Here is a 17,203-nt window from a genome sequence, read left to right on the forward strand (position 1 = left end):
TCCTCTTTGTTTCCTGTAAATGGGGTAGTCTGGGGTTTGAGAAGGTGGTTTATGGTGGTGACAAGCTGCCTGGAATTTGCAGGACTTTTTTGGATACTGTTTGGATAAAATCTTAGTCGTGCCTCTTTGAGAGACCTTGAATCAGCCTTTTGGTAATCCTGATATGCTAGTTTGTGATCAGTAAGTCCAGAAACGTACTGTCTCTAAAGGGCATGACCACCTGTCTTTATTCTTCGCCACTTGCTGGTGAACCGGGGGCAGATCGGGTGAAATTGACTGCCCATTGGCTCAGTGTTGTTATAAAAATCCACTGATTGACTGACGAAGTGTGGATAGAACGGTGATGTTGGAGGTCCACTGTCAGAGGGTCCTCGTCAGTGTTTTTGAGATATCTGAAACAGATTTGACGTATGGGCGTGGTGTGGATAGATGTAGATGGGACCTCAGTAGGGATGACTTTGTGGTCAGACACACATGCAATATTTGTAAATGCAAAGTTTTTGATGACCAGATCAAGTGTGTGGCCCCTGGTGTGTGTGGGGACATTTATGCACTGTTTTGCAGGTAGCAGTAACCAGGAGGTAACGTCTCATTTAAAACAGAAAAAACATCTGGTTGATGCCAAGTTTCTGTAAGACACATTAAGTCCAAACAGCTGTTCTGGATGTGGTCGTGACTTAAGCAAGATAGAGATTATAAAAAATTTGAAGTTCCATTTTAATGCTGGACAAAGAGTAGAATTTTTCTATTGGCCAGAGTAGCCAGTAATCCACTCCACGCCTTCACCTCGCTGCTGCTCAAACACGGTTACAGCTGCTGTAACGCAGGGATGAAACAGCATTTGAAACATGCACTTCTAGTAAAATCTGGCAAAGCACATTAGTTCTCAGATGTAGGTCCACTTTGTGAACCACAATGTAAAAACCGAATCACAATGGTGAGTAAAAAGTGTGTAAAAAGAACAAAAAAGAAAGAAAGTGGTGAACAGCGTCTTCTCCAGGCTGGATTAATCAGAAGATTTTATTTTTATGCACCTTTGGTTCAGCTTGAAGGCATCTAAAGAGAGAAAGCCTTAATGTAGCTAGCAGGGCTGTAGCTTCAAACTTACATCGTGGTGTGTTTACTGTCCTTTACTGACTGTGTAACTAAATAACTTTACTTCATTGTGAGTTTGACATATGACATTAAAATACATTAATTAAAATACAAAAATACATAGTGGCTCAGTGGTCGTCGGGTAGCCCAAGGGTTGCCGGTTCGATCCCAGCCGTTGAGCTCATGTCGAGGTGTCCTTGAGCAAGACACCGAAACCCCAAATTGCTCCTGATGGGTCGTGGTTAGCGTCTTGCATGGTAGCTTCCACCATCAGTGTGTGAATGTGTGTGTGAACGTGTGAATGTGATGTATGATGTAAAGCGCTGTATAAATACAGACCATTATTAGTCTCTACAGATATGCAGTATAAAATGTGCATGTTCATACACTGATGTTCAACCAGTCAGCATCTTTCCTCTAGTCAGGTATGGACAGACTTCAGCGTAGAGAGATGATCCAGAATTATGACAGCAGAAAGATGGTTTGGTGCTGGAAGGAGCTTAATGGAGGACATAAGGCTTCCTTTGCTACTGGATTATTATCTTTATTTTGGATATTACTAAGTCACATTTATTACTGGAACTGACAAGCAGAGAGGAAGGAGAAAACGTACCACTGAACTCCTTCTTCAGGAAGATCTTGAAGTCGTCTCGGCCTCGCAGGTCTGTCAGCAGTTCAAACAAGCTGAAGGACCAGCGCTCCACTCGCATCTTAGTGGGAGGGTCGACTCTGAGAATAATTACAAGATGAAACCCATCAGTCAGTGTGTGGCTGCACAGCGACTCGTATCAGAAAACCTTACGGTCCTCATGTAGAAGGCCACATCTACGTCCTGCTGTTCTAGTACACATTTTATTGAAGTCCAGGTTAAAGACCCACCTGTTCTCTGCTGCATTTGAATAGTCTTTAGCAAGATGGCGCTGGCCTGTATGGCTTGCCATCTGTTGCTCTCCCTGTGGTCTGTGCTTTTGCTGTTTTCGTGCTTCCCTGGCTTTAATGGATGGAAAACATTGTCCCCGCTGCTCTCGGGCATTCCTCCTTTAGGACATCGGCCCTCCTCCCACGGCAGAAACGTCACAAACGTGGCCAGCGTGGTGGCCGCCTTGGCCCACTCTTCGTCCTTTTCCCAGTCAGGAATTGGATTATTTATTTCCCGGAGTCTTCTGGATCCACCTGTTGCCTGCATCATTCCTGCTGTTGACTCTGATGGGGATCCCTGGCCTCATTTGTCGGCCTTGCCAGTGTAGGGAGAATCTCAGGAACCTGAGGACGTTGCCCCGGACACCTTCCTCTCCTGTACACCTTCCTCCCCGGAGGTTTTTTTCCGACCCGCGGGTCCCGCTCTTTTAAAAAAATTGGACCGCACCAAACCGCCCCGCACCTCTGCTTCTATTTTTTTAACCCGCCCCGCCCCGCCCCATTAAAACACATGTTATGATATTGACGAATGCTTTTATTTAGTCTGAGAAAGGTGCATATGGTCTCCTAAATTGGCACTGGAAACTGGCAACACAAAATGTATTTTCATTTGAACGTTAAGCCTATAAACATAAATAGGCAAATTAATAAAGTGTTTTAAAGCGTTTAAGCGTTTAAGTGTTATAAAGCACATAGCCAATGCTGCTGCTGTTGTCTGCACTGATTACCTCGCTGAACCTGTCCCAAACCTGTGATTGAGCCATTTGACCCTCCTTCTTCTTTTTAAGGACGTAAACTCCCGAACAAATGTTATTCAACACTTCTTCCATCTTTTGTTGCTTGTCTGCTTGGGGCTTTCTGCACCTGCGTAGCCTACTATGCGCCTACGTGGACATTACGTTATAAAACGTGACCTGTGTTTAAATAACTGATAAATATTTTGTCTTACATGTTATAGTAACAAAATGTAGACACTGATTAAGGTCTTTATTTTCAGTTTGACAAAAAATAAAATTAATAGATAGAACTAGATATTTCAGAATAGTAAACCACACCAACCCGCCCTGCAGTGAAGCGAAAATTCTTTGACCAGCCCCAACCCGAACCGAGGGTAACCCGCGGGACCCCCGGGTTAGGGGGAGGCCCGCGCATCACTACCGGACACCTTCCTGCCCGGACACCTTCCTGCCCGGACACCTTCCTCCCCGGACACCTTCCTCTCCGGACACCTTCCTGCCCGGACACCTTCCTCCCCGGACGGGATAGCATGGAATCAGCTTTATTGAGGGCTGTTAATGACATTCTCCTGGCTACTGATGCTGTAAATGATGTGGTTCTGGTCCTGCTCGACTTAACTGCCACATTGGACACAGTGGGCCACAGGATCCTGTTGTCACAGCTCCAGAACTTGGTAGGGATCCAAGGTACTGCACTGGATTGATTCAGGTCTTCTTTGGCAGGTAGAACAATGTGTGTCAGCATAGCTGGCTTTCAGTCTGTTATGGCTTCGGTGTCCTATGGGGTTCCACAGGGCTCAGTTCTGGGGCCCCTCTTGTTTTTCCTATATCTGCTTCCTTTAGGGTCCATCCTGGGAATGCATGGTGTATCTTTCCATCTGTATGCAGTGATGGCCAGATATACCTACCCCTAAAGAAGAAAGATGCCTTTTCTCCTACTTTCTCTGTGTCATGCCTCCATGAAGGAGTGGAAGGCCTGAGTTTCCTGAATCTTAATGAAAAAAAAACGGAGGCTATAGTGTTTGGGCTGGGTGGCTCCAGTGGCTCCTCCCCAGTTGATCTGGGTCCCTTTCTAGCATTATAAAACCAGCTGTCACTAATTTGGGTTTTAAATCAGATTTTAAACTAGATCACCAGATTAAATCGGTGGTCCAGCTTTGTAACCTAGCTCGCTACGCACTTTGAGACAGTCATTCCTGCCCTCATCACTTCCCGGTTGGATTACTGTAACGCTCTTTATCTTGGATTAGTCAGTCATCTCTCTCGCACCTCCAACTCGTCCAAAATGCTGCTGCTCGTCTTCTGGTTGGAGCCCGTTGGAGAGATCACATTAGCATCGCTTCACTGGCTGCTGCATTCTAGAGTTCATTTTAAGATGCTTTTATCTGTTTTTAAAACCTTAAATGGTCTGGCCCCGCTGCACCTCTCTGAGCTGCTTTTCCCAGTTTTATCAGCCCAGTGTCTCAGATCAGCTGATCAGCTCCGTCTGGAGTTACCGAGGTCTTGGTGGAAGGCTACCAGTTAGAGACGCCCCATCACGGTCCAGCTTTAAAACCCGCCTGAAGACCCATTTTTATGATCTGGCCTTCGATCAGCATGACACTCTTGTTCTTAGCGTTTTATTGTTTTACTGATACTTTTTTACTTTCTATTTTTTTATTTATTTTTAAATGTAGTGCTTCTGTGCTGCGTTCAGCACTTTGTTCAGCTGACATTGTATTAAAGTCCTCTATAAATAAATCTGAGTTTTTATTTAAAAGTCCAGATCTGCACCCGTTTCTTTTAAGCTTGAACTTTTAAACTTGATCATGTTTTAATACTGTTTCATTCAACGTTCTTTCTTTTTAATTCCCTTTTGTTTTTAATGTGAAATTCTGCTTCTTATTTTCTGATGTTTCAGTGTTTTTGTAAAGCCCTTTGAATCACCCTGTCGTTGCCTCGCCTTGCTTTCTGGTATGAAGCTGTGGTGGTCCTCACCTTCTCATGTTGAGAGTCCAGTAGGCATCATGGTCTGTTTGCCAGGGGTTGCTGGGTAGACAGGGAGCTAGGAAGGGGTCATGGTTTTTGTAGGTTGTGATATACTTGACCAACCTGCACAGATGGAAACATAATTAAGCTTTTTCTCCCACAAGAAACTTTCTCCGATCTACAGCAGAAGAACTTACGCTCCCAGGGAAACGCTTGACTTGACCTTTGACCTCATGATGGCTTGTTGATAGAACATGTTCTAAAGACAGAGACACCAAATTTCATGTGTGACACGGATAATTGTTTACACATCAGTATTGATTAAATACCATGACTCACCATCCGTCTGTACATGTCAAAGGTAACTTTCTGTGAGACGAGAACAGAAAACAATGTTACTTTTTACAGAATCACATGATTGGAAGATGTCACAGAAACAACTATTGACATCTAAAGCACGAGTACTGGACCAAAGATAACAAAACCGAACTACCAGATACCTGAACTTCCTAAATTAAGCCAAATTAACCTAGAACCTGCAACATTTTGTTATTAACAGTCAAATATTTCCATTCACCGTCCTTTTCATCGGGTCCACCTTCTAGTACCGGGTCGTCCTCTTCATCGGGACCGCCTTCTAGTACCGGGTCGTCCTCTTCATCGGGTCCACCTTCTAGTACCGGGTCGTCCTCTTCATCGGGTCCACCTTCTAGTACCGGGTCGTCCTCTTCATCAGGACCACCTTCTAGTACCGGGTCGTCCTCTTCATCGGGACAGCCACTGGGTCGTCCTCTTCATAAGGACCGCCTTCTAGTACCGGGTCGTCCTTTTCATCAGGACCACCTTCTAGTACCGGGTCATCCTCTTCATCAGGTTCACCTTCTAGTACCGGGTCGTCCTCTTCATCAGGACCACCTTCTAGTACCGGGTCGTCCTCTTCATCGGGACAGCCACCGGGTCGTCCTCTTCATAAGGACCGCCTTCTAGTACCGGGTCGTCCTTTTCATCAGGACCACCTTCTAGTACCGGGTCATCCTCTTCATCAGGTCCACTTTCTAGTACCGGGTCGTCCTCTTCATCAGGACCACCTTCTAGTACCGGGTCGTCCTCCTCATCAGGACCACCTTCTAGTACTGGGTTGGACCTTTTTAATCCTGGTGTGATAGATGAAGTAGGTGGTAGAAACCTTCCTCAGAGGTTTTCTCCATATTGACATGACAGCATCACACAGTTGCTGCAGGTTTGTCGGCTGCATCCATGATGAGAATCTCCCGTTCCACCACATCCCAAAGCTGCTCTACTGGACTGAGATCTGGTGGCTGTGGAGGCCGTTGGAGTCCAGTGAACTCATCATCATGTTCTAGAAAGCAGGTGGAGATGATCTGAGCTTTGTGACATGGTGCATTATCCTGCTGGAAGTAGCATCAGAAGATGCTCCACTGTGGTCATAAAGGGATGGACATGGTCAGCAACAATACTCAGGTAGGCTGTGCTGGTTAAACCAGGCCACGTTGGTACTAAGGGGCCCAAAGTGGACCAAGAAAATCTCCCCCCACCATTACACCAGCAGCAGCCTGAAGCGTTGATCCAAGGCAGAATGGATCCATGTTTTCATGATGTTTCCAGCAGATTCTGAGCCGAGCATCTGAATGTGGAGCTGAAATGGAGACTCATCAGACCAGCAACGTTTCTCCATCTTCTATTGTCCAGTGTTGGTGAGTGTGTGTGAATTGTAGCCTCAGTTTCCTGTTCTTAGCTGGCAGGAGGCACCCGGTGTGTCTTCTGCTGCATCCTGGTCCAGACAACTGCTGCTCTGGATATTTTCTCTTCTTCAGACCATCTCTGGAAACCCTGGAGATGGTTGTGGGTGGAAATCCCAGTAAATACTCAGACCAGCAACCATGCCACGTTCAAAATCTCGTAAATCCTCTTTCTTCCTCATTCTGATGCTCAGCTTGAACTCCAGCAGGTCGTCTTCACCACGTCTCCATGACCACATGCTGCCATGTGATTGGCTGGTTGGATATTCGTGTTAACAGAAAGTAGAAGAGGTGGAGCTGATGATGAGGACGGAGAAGATAAATATTTGCTCACAAATTTTCTAATATTTTCAAATTCATGATTATAAGGATGATGGTTGACAAGGAAATTTTTACAATTTTTACTCTATGGAGGGAAATTAAATGCCATAAACTACCAAGTATACACAGCTGGGTCCTAAAGTCCACGGCCACCACGAATAAAACATTTTAGTTGTTGATATTGTAATGCAACAATCTGCATTACAATCACTAAAAACTTTAAATGAATGAATGAATGAATGAATGAACGAATGAACGAATGAATGAATGAATGAATGAACGAACGGTGGTCTCAGACCTTTGGACCCAAAGGTTTACATACAGATTAGCTCTCATCTTCGTTAGAGGAAGGAGATCCATTAGAAAGGAGAAAAAAGAAAGTTGGTCAGTATTTGTGTCTGATGATCTTCATCCTGTATGTTTATGGTCCTGCTTTCACCACGTTTCCATGCAAAACACAAAACTTTTTGCTTTTTGTATGAAAAAAGCATTTACACAAGAGTGGAATGAAAACATCCTCCATGCATGGAAAATGTAAACAGGACCAGAAATGACACATGTCAGGCCTCTAGTGGGCAACAACACTTCCATTCATAAGACCAGAAAACAAAAGAAGCGTTGCGTGCTAGCTGCCGGTAATCTGGAGGATGTAACCTCTGCATCTTCACAGAGGCATAAATGTTCCACCACAAACAGGTTTGGCTTCAACAGACCAGATAAATGAAAAAGATGAAGCAGCACATAGAGGACACGGAGGTCCACCATCTTTGTTGTGTTTTTCAGGCTTAAGCAGGGTCTGTGTGGGGAAGATGACATGAAAGACGTCATCGTCACACAAAGATTCCATTTTCCACTCACAGACCTTGCCTTGCAAGAACATTTCACTCTGGAGGCCTTTGTCAAATATTTGTGGTTTTATCCACCCAAAACTCTGTTACCATGGAAACAGAAAGCACCCAAAGTTTTGTGTTTCACTGTCCTAGCAAGGTGGTGTAAACAGGGCTGAAGCTGTGAAAGGTGAGTTGTCTTTACTAACCTGTTACCTCGTCTGTGTTGGGATCACCAAGCCGTTCTGGTCCACAGTCCAGAGCACTGTGAGTACGACGCTACACATGGACACAATGAGTTAATGATAACTCTGCAACATTCTTATTTAGTCATTTTCCCTAAAGATAAGGAAGTAGCCACACAGACCGGAGGCCTGTTCACGATCCAGTAAGCCCTCTCCTGGCAGTCAAACACCACCCGGTCTGACTTCTTCCTGTCCTGACCAGCCCTGACACACAGATGGGCACAAAGACAAAAAACTCATCAATGTAAAGTATTAAATGATTTACCAGTCTTTTAAATTTTATATTTTCGAGGCAAAGACAGCAGTCATACAAGTTCACGATGACGGAAACAAATCAACACCATCTTTTTTTCAACACTACGGGGAAGTGCAGGGATTATAGATCCTACCTCTAAAAGTATAACCAAATCGTTTAGACCAGATCAAAACTAGGCCCTCAGGAAATCATAGAATAATTTTTTTTATTTTTTGAGCGTCTTTGTGGAAAAATATTATTGAGTTACATAAAAAGTGAGCTGAGAGATGTAGTCCATCCAGTGAGTCCTGGGTCTTTCCTGGGGCCTCTGTCTGGTGGCACATGCCTGGAACACCTCACCAGGGAGGTGTCCAGGAGGCATCTAATGAGATGTCTAATGGTTCTCCAGGTATCTGGTGGAGCTACTTCTCCAGTGTGGGGGACATAGCCCCCAGTACTCCGATGACCACTGGTACTACTGTTGCCTTCATCTTCCAGGCTTTCTCCAGATGTTCCTTGAGTCCTTGGTATTTCTCCAGGTTCTTGTGTTCCTTTTTCCTGATATTTCCATCGGTGGGGATACTACATCCATCACTATGGCTTTCCTTTTAACCACTTTGCTTCACTTTTTAATGCCTTTCTCATATGATTTCCAGTATTGTTTAGTCTCCAGCCTTGGTGGGTTAGCGTGGTATTACCTGCCACTGGGAAGACACTTAGCTGGGTTAGTGGAGAACAGCCAGTTCATTTTCCTGGCCTCTATTTCTCTTGTGTATCTCCTCAGTCGTGCAGCCAATGCTTGGAGTCTTTGTTTGGCAGTTTCCAGCCTCAGGTATGGTTATCTGGCTGTACCTTTTGGGTACCTGTGATGGGGCCAAAGAGGGTGCGTGACTTATTTTAATTGGGAATGTTTTTTTTTTTTGTTTTGTTTTTTTTTAACTGCTTGTTATTTTGTGTTTTTAACCGCATGTTTTACTCGTTTTATATCCTTGGTTTTATTCAGTAATTTGTAGTGGTTTTATTGACTGGGATTTCGGTGGAGCCCGCAGAGTGACAACACAGAGGACACAGCTGGGATTGGAGGCAGCGGCCGAGGCCATGAGGTGCCAGAGAAATGGGCGACCAGGCAGGACTGCAGAGAAGCAGATAGTAGAAGCAGACGGCAGATGGAAGCGGCTGGGACCTGGAGAAGGCCACATGCTGCGGGACCTCCAGAGGAGTGGCGGGCAGATTTTGTGGAGGAGCACCGCAGTCGACCCTGTATCCATGGTGCAGCTACTCAGTCCCAGGCCGCAGGAAATCCGTGTCGGCCCGGGAAAAGCGTGTGTAAATCTTCCAGTCAGTGATATGGACTTGAAGTGAAACGCTGCCTGCAGGGCCAGGCAGAAGGGGTGGGGGAATCCTCCTTGTGAAACAGGGGACTGCCACGTACGTGTTTTCTCCACAGTTTGTTGGAGAGCTGGGCTCTACGACGGAGAAGAGGTAAGTGGACTCCAAAAGAATTACGTTGGCAAGGACCCGCCCGGACTGCTGCTAATGGCTGCATGCCAGGATGCCTTCGGGGAATAATTTAGGGACTAAAACTGGAGGATGACTCACCTGTAGTTCTTAATAAACTGTTTTAAAACCTTTTACCTTTTTAGTGTGGTTTAACTCTGTTTTGCTTGATCCAAAAAGAACCTCCAGTGATGATGTCGGCTTTACTGGGGCCGCACGCCACTTGTGACATACCCCTTTTGTGGTTGTACCCTTCTGGAGGTGTGACAGTTGACTAACTTCCCTCCGAGTTGCCTTGATTGTGGCTTCCAGCCTCCTACTCCATGGTGCCTCCTTCTTGCCCTTCATATTGATGTTATGTTGGCAGAGCATCTCCAGGATCACTGCTGCTGTATATCAGCTCATTGGTTTCAGTGATGGTTGCAGTAGGGATTGTTCTTACTGCTGCATTCACATCAGCTAGAAGACTTTCTGGTGGTACTTCTCTCATTCTTGCTAGTCGGTGTCGGGGTTGACAGGCTCTCATCTTAGCCAGGATCTTATTCCTCAGGTCAGTTTCTCTCTCATTCATCTCATTCATCATTGGGGCTTGGTACCCAGTCTCTTGGGGGGGGGGGTGGCTTGATGTTAACTCCCCCTTCTGAGCCATCGTCCTGTCTCCCCCTTGCCATAGCATTGGCGTGTTGAATCTCTTCATTCTCTAACTGTAATAGCAGCCGTTTGCAGATGCTGGAACACTGAGCTACGAGTTGTTTGATGTTAGTGTAGCCCCGCCGTCTATTTAGTGTTCCAGTAACCCATTTCTCGCCATAGGACCCTGGTTCCTCATTACCAGACCTTGTTTGACCAAGTGATGTCTGAGTCGGTATGTCTCTCTGTTTACTTGCACTCATGATGAGGTGGTTAGGCAGTGGAGCAAAGGGTCTTGCCTAAGGACCCAACTGGAAGATGTTAATATTTGCCCCATTATAATATGTCCCCTCTGGGATTTGAACTCAGGAAGATTTGATATATATATATATATATATATATATATGGTTGGATTCCACCAAGGCTAGAATTTCAATTTCTAGATGCAGCTGAGGCTTTGAGGGGATCCGGATCAGTGGCCTCAGGATTGGGTCTGTTGGCTTCATTGAGCCACGATCTTCAGATGTTGTTGGAATGATTTGCAGTCAAGTATGAAGAAGGGTGGGATAAGAATCAGCACCTCCAATTCCAAGACCATGATCTTCAGCTAGCAAAGGGTGGAGTGTTTTCTCCGGTTCAGGAATGAGATCCTGCTCCAAGAGGAGGAGTTCACGTATCTTGGAGTCTTGTTCAGGCGTGAGGGAAGGATGGAGCGGGAGATGGACAGGCGGATCAGTGCGGCATCTACAGTGACGCAGACTTTTCATCAGTCTGTCCTGGTGAAGAAGGAGCTGAGCTGAAAGGCAAAGCTTTCGATTTACCGGTCGTGGTTAAGACCTAAAGCCTGCAAGATGAGGACTTGAAACCTGCAGTTTCAATTACGATTACAATTACGATTTACTGAAAAACTGAGTTGTTTCACTTACTTATACTGTTCAGTTGCTTGCATCGTAATAAAATCCCACTTGTGGTTTAGCCAATCATAGAGGTGGTTGTAATGTGCCTGTTTCAAACACAAAAACAGGGACATCATGGGTTGACAAAGTGCAAAATGAAATTTAGGAAAGTTTAAGACAATCTTAAAGAGACATGAATGTCTAAAAGAAACATCGTCCACTGATTTAGGATGTGTAATGAAGGATGGCAGACGGGGTGGATGATGAATCCAGATGGACATGACAGTGTTCCCTAAATATAGTCCATTTTTGACCTCAAGGAAACTGAAGTAGAAAATCTTTAAGGTGAAATACATGTGGGTATAACAACAACAATCTAAAGACTTTTACAGTTAATTTATAACCTGCTTTAAAAAGCAGTAAATAAACTGCATTTAAACCAGACTTTTCTGGTGCTGTTTAAAGGTTTTTACTCATTCAGACAGAACTTTTTAGTTATCAGGGACATCAGGAAGGCAAGCGAGGTCGATGGTGCCCTGGATCCTTGGGTATGTGGCTGGAGCATTAGGGTGGGTGCTGACCCAGGAGGGCGCTTCTGGGAACTTCAAAATTCTCCTCATTACATTCAAAGCACTCCACACTCTGGACCCTCCATATATATCTGATCTCCTGCACATTGCTCCTCCTCCAGCTTCTTGTCCCCCCTGCCCGTCTCGTCACCATGGGGAGCCGAGCATTCAGCCGCTCTGCTCCCCATCTCTGGAACTCTCTTCCCCCTGACATCCGTACCATAGACTCTCTTCCTCTCTTCAAATCACAACTCAAAACACATTTGTTCAGACAGTCCTACGTTGTCTAGTCACACACTCACCAGCTTTATGTCCTCTGTTCCGTTTTCTTTTGTTTTGTACTTGTTATTTTTAACCATTTTAATGTTCTTTTGGACAGTGTCCTTGGGTGTTTTGAAAGGCGCTTTTAAATAAAATGTATTATTATTATTATAACTTGGGGCCCTGCGCTCTGGCAGCCCCAGATGACTCGTCTCTGGCTTGTGCCCCATGACTGTAGGGGACTCTGGCTGGAGCCTTCCTCTGCCGCCCTCTGGATGGTCTTCATGGTGGGGGGGCTTGGGTTGGTGCTCCAGGATGCTGCTGATGGCCCGGGTCTCTGGGCCGCCCTAGTCTGCCTCTAGCCTCCGTGGGGGCGTGGCCTCATCTCTGATCTTCCTCATTTCTCATCCTCTGCATGCTGACTCAGCACTGAGGTGTCCAGAGGGTTTATACACTAAGATGCTTTGGTTCAGGTGTGTGTGTTTCTGGTTCTTTGGTTGTTGCATGTTTTTTGTTTTTTTTCATTTATTTATTTTTGTGTTTGTTTGTTTTTAGGAACTCCTGATGATTGTCTGCTTAGTTTACCTGTAAAAGCTGTAGGAAATTCTCTGTTGTGTTTCTGTACAGGTGTAGCAGCTGCTTGTCTGCTGTTAGGTTGGATTGAAGCTCATTGCTTCTGTCTACTGGATCTTTGTCTCCTCTTCCTTTTTATTACTTTCCTGTTAACTTCTCTTCATTTTTCTCCTTTTTTCTGTTCCGTCTGATCACGTCCAGCAAGATTACACAAATTAATTCAAAATAAAATAAATAAATAAATAAATCAGATTATCAAGAAGAGCTTTATACCCATAAAGCTCCTCTTAGCAAAGCAAATTTGTTTGTTACAGCACAGCAGTCAGACCATCATTCTGCCGCCACCATGCTGGACAGGACAAGGTAAAAAAATGAAAAAGATGAATGTTGTCTGGGGAAAACTTTTACCACTGAGACAGTTACTTTCACACTACTTACCTGTTCATAGGGTTCAAGCATGCCTTTCTTGCGAATGTTCCTCTTTGCCAAGTAAATGGCTACAAAACAGCAGAAAGAAAAACATTACAACCTTTTTACACACAACACAACGACCAGTTTTAGCCATTTTGTGTACCATCAAAGAAAACTCATATCAGTTCATGTGAAAACACAGAGCCAGGATGTCATCCCTCGAAGGTGAAAATGGCCTTAAACTGCATATATTGCAAGTAATCATTAAACAAGTAGAACACAATGGTGTTTTCAGGCAGCCATTTTCACCAGAACTCCATCTTCTTTTTTCCACACAGATAAAAAAAAGAAAATCTATGACTTCATGCCTACCATAATCAGAGTCATCTGCAGCCCATTTCTGTGTTGGCCAGAAATACGGGGTCTGAAAGAGTCATCAATTAGAAAAGGTCTTTTAGTGTATAACGACAAAATAATAACAATGCTAATGGTTAGCCCAGGTAGTATAAAATCCAGGGGGTCAGATTAGAGAAGCTAGTTGTTAGCCTCTGCAATGCTAATGCCAGCATCTCTGTGCTAATAGACAGCAGTGGGTTGCCATAGAGAATTCAGTCTTTCCAGCGCTAACACACACCCGGGCCAACAGACAAGCCAAACAGCAGACGTGCAACACACAGGGACGACTAGTTGTAGTTTTCTGTCCTTGTTGTGGTTGTTGACGTTATCGTTGTCATCTCTGAAGCTGGTGTAACTGTTACTGATGTTGTTGTCGTAGTTAAAAGTGTTGTTTTTGCTCTTCAGGCTTAACTGAATCTCTTTTACATCAGGAAAGTACTTCTCTTTTTGGTGGAAGTTACTGAAAATGTTTTTACAGGATTAGACTGGAGGTCTAGATGGATGCAAAGTTTAAAGCCAAAATATGATTGCGATCCTTCTTAAATTAGTTTTAAATGTTAAAACTAGGAGAAAAAAAACAGAAACCTGTAATAATTTCTCCAGGACAAATGAAAGAAAATGTTAAGCGAGTGTCTGTTTAGTGGTTAACTCACCATGCATCATCATGCTTAGGAATTTATGTAGATTGATGTTTTGACTCGAGAACTGTGACACCAGCTTCAAATTCTCTTTTTCTTGAATGAGTTTTTGTTAAACTGACCAACTAAAGGCTTAAATTTTACCTGAAAGCGGTAAAGGCTGGTGTCGTTACACATCACCAGCTTCTTGTGGTTCTGCAGGGGGTAGATGTAGCCGTACGCTACCAGCATCGTGCCAAAGGCCTGAGCCTCTGCAAAACAGAAGGGAGGTCACCAGAAGACTCTGACATGACGGGTTAAGAAGGTCACTCATGTATGATCATGGCTTGCAAATTCTACCTTCTGGAGTGGTCTTCATCTTGTTGGTGATCCATGCAACTATGTCACTTCCTGTGAGGAACCACAGAGTTAAATTATGAAGCTTTCTATAAAGACACAGACTTCCAAAGTGTGTGATTCATCATGAATCCTGTAACAGAACCAGTCTGGGTTTTGACTTTTCTTCCATCTTTTCATTTTTTCAAAGTTTTTAGGACCACATCTTTCTTTTTCTCATATTCGCTTCACAGTTTCAGTGTTTGTGCTGGAATGATCCAAATTTGAGGCTTATGACCGTCTTGTCAAAAGAGGCATATAACAGCTCAATATGTATATATTCTCATTTATTTATATATAAAACCTGCTACAGATTTTATGATAAAAAACTTGATAAAATAAATTAGTAGATTATTACTATCATTAATAAAGTGGAATTTTATTTTATTTTAATTTATTTTATCTTTTCTTACAGCCAAGAGTCGGTAATAAAACATCTTCAGGTGAGTAGAATTCGTTGATGGGTCCATGCTGACATTTCCTCCACTCATCTTAAACCTTTAATCTACTTTAACTAAAGCGCTGTAGAGCTCATCCAATCTGCCTTATTTAGCGACTGTTAGCAGCTTAGAGAGGGAGGCAGCCTGTCGCTCTCTGCAACAGGCTGAGATTTCACTTCATGTAAATTTATGCAGATTTAATGGCCAAGCAGTAAAGGCAGCATTTGTTTCTCATTCTAGGAAGAAAGATGCAGATAGAACTAAAATGTGGAGACACTGAAAGTGTTTAATCTGGCTGTGAGATGTTTTCCAGGGCAGAGTCCACGTGAACTGGAGGGAATCCCGGCTTATTGTGCAAGGTGTCACGGTGACATGTCAGAAAGGAAGGTAAGTCATCACATGTGGCAGGAAGGTAAATCACTGTACAGGACAGTCGAATTAGTGAAGTCTTGCATGAAGGTCTGTGAGTGGTGAGCAGATCACCAGTAGGAAGTGAACTTAATGAAGTAGGAAGCCAAACAGAGAAGCTGAGCATCGTTATGAGACATTAGCTGCATCTCTGCAGGGAAACACGGGGACTCTACAGGGTGAAAGAGTGAGTCCCTGATTCAAAGCTTCAATACTAATCAACCCAGGTGGATTAATCAGGAATCTACCGGGTTCCTTGTCCGGCCTCAGCTGCCTGCTCCACTGTAAATAAAACAGACTCCAAAGCTTCGAAATGAAGCTGCTGTAAAAGTCGTCCCCTGCATGGAGCTGTCTGTCTAACACAACCCACTGCAAACTAGAGTTGACAGAGAAACAGATGAAATAGCAGGAGGATCTCCACTGGTAGCTGATCAGCTGCTTGTATGTTGAATGTTCCGTCTCTCCTTCATGAAACTCACCACAAGCATCTGCTGTTGGGAACAATGTGATACTCTTGCAGGAACACAACCAACGGAAGTTTTAATTTATCCCCGGACTGTTCTGCATGAGTTCTGTTTCATTTCTGACCTGCTGGAAACACAATCAGTCCATGTAGCAATAACTCAACATAACAAGTCCCAATGCCTGGAAATACAAGGAGAAAAAGCAAAAACAAAACGACAAGCAGAGCAGTCGCGTAAAAAGAAAGGCACCTCTTTCAGTTCTGAGGTTAAACATGTCAGGATATATCAAAACAATAATAATAATAATAGCCTGCAAAGTGCTTTAAACAAAGCAATAAAATATAAAAACAGAGACAACCAGAACAAGCACTGATTTCAGTCAGGGTTGTTCCAGTCAGTTCGGTGAGTTACTGCTTGAGTTTCTGTCTTGGTTTCGGGTTATTGTTTACTTTGCTGGCTGGTTGGTTACATGGTTGTCGTTAGCGCCTCCTCTCTGCAACCATTTGAGGCCGTGAAGCGGGTCACACCCACTGGTTACAGCTCAGGGCAAAGCAGATAGAGGCGGTGATTTGGAGGAAAATCTCATATAAAAGAGAGAATTTGTTTAGCTTTAGCAGAACAAGCCCTGATTTCAGTCACGGTTGGAAGCGGTTTCAGCCGGTTGCAATCAAGCAAAGTGAGCTCAGCTGTGTCAGCTCCAGGTACTTTACCACACATGGTGCGCTGAAGTGTCACTGAGGCGTCAGCCATTGTGTCAGCCCACGTCGGGTAAAGCCCACGTCGGGTAAAGCCCATCAAACCATCCCTGTCAGACATGGTCCAGACCAAGACGTGTCACCCATAGACACCACAATCCACAAAACCTGTCCTTTCCAATGGCATGAACGTCAGCCACACCCTCTATTACCTTTGGTCTCTGGAACTGTCAGTTTGCAGTGAACAAAACAGAATTTATCAGTTCATTGATAAATCTCTCTGACATTCAGGTCCTAGCCCTGACTGAGACCTGGATCCGTCCAGAAAACACAGCTACACCAGCTGCCCTTTCTGTCAATGCAGAATTTACCCAAACACCTCGCTCAGCTGGACGAGGAGGTGGAACGGGCTTTCTTATTTCTAGAAAGTGGAACTTTACCTCTCCGTCCTATGGCTACCTGCTCATCACCTGAGTATCACCAGTAAAGGTCTCTACACCCATCACTGCATACATTCTGGTCATTTACCGCCTCCGGGTGGCAGTATAGCTGAGTTTGTCTCTGAAATGGACATGATTCTCTCTGACATTCCTGATGATGGCACACCACTAACTGTCATGGGAGACAAACCACAGCAACTGACTTTCTGGCTCTCATCTACTCTTTCAATCTCAAACTGGTTCAGACTCCTCCAACACACAAAGCTGGTAATACTCTTGACTTTGTACTGACCAGAAACTACTCCACAGCTGACCTGTCCGTCACCCCGCTGCACCTCTCAGACCACTTCCTGGTTAAATTCTCTGTCTTCCGTCCTCATGTCAATCAAGCGGCTCCAAAAATG

General features: G+C 44.4%; 1 protein-coding gene across 2 annotated transcripts in view; it reads right to left on the bottom strand.

Annotated features, from left to right (window-relative positions):
* rgs9a (regulator of G protein signaling 9a) overlaps positions 1-17,203 on the bottom strand; it is a 49,601-nt gene that overhangs the window by 4,352 nt on the left and 28,046 nt on the right. For both annotated transcript variants that reach the window (XM_042001380.1, XM_042001391.1), the window contains exons 3-13: positions 14,317-14,367; positions 14,122-14,228; positions 13,316-13,367; positions 12,971-13,029; positions 11,160-11,236; positions 7,994-8,075; positions 7,843-7,905; positions 5,058-5,087; positions 4,916-4,977; positions 4,728-4,841; positions 1,709-1,824 (exon numbers count right to left, since the gene is read on the bottom strand). In XM_042001380.1, the coding sequence (XP_041857314.1) occupies positions 1,709-1,824; positions 4,728-4,841; positions 4,916-4,977; positions 5,058-5,087; positions 7,843-7,905; positions 7,994-8,075; positions 11,160-11,236; positions 12,971-13,029; positions 13,316-13,367; positions 14,122-14,228; positions 14,317-14,367 (813 nt within the window). The remainder of the gene's footprint in view (positions 1-1,708; positions 1,825-4,727; positions 4,842-4,915; positions 4,978-5,057; positions 5,088-7,842; positions 7,906-7,993; positions 8,076-11,159; positions 11,237-12,970; positions 13,030-13,315; positions 13,368-14,121; positions 14,229-14,316; positions 14,368-17,203) is intronic.

This window comes from Melanotaenia boesemani, chromosome 2 (assembly GCF_017639745.1).
Source record: "Melanotaenia boesemani isolate fMelBoe1 chromosome 2, fMelBoe1.pri, whole genome shotgun sequence".
Taxonomy (NCBI): Eukaryota; Metazoa; Chordata; class Actinopteri; order Atheriniformes; family Melanotaeniidae; genus Melanotaenia; species Melanotaenia boesemani.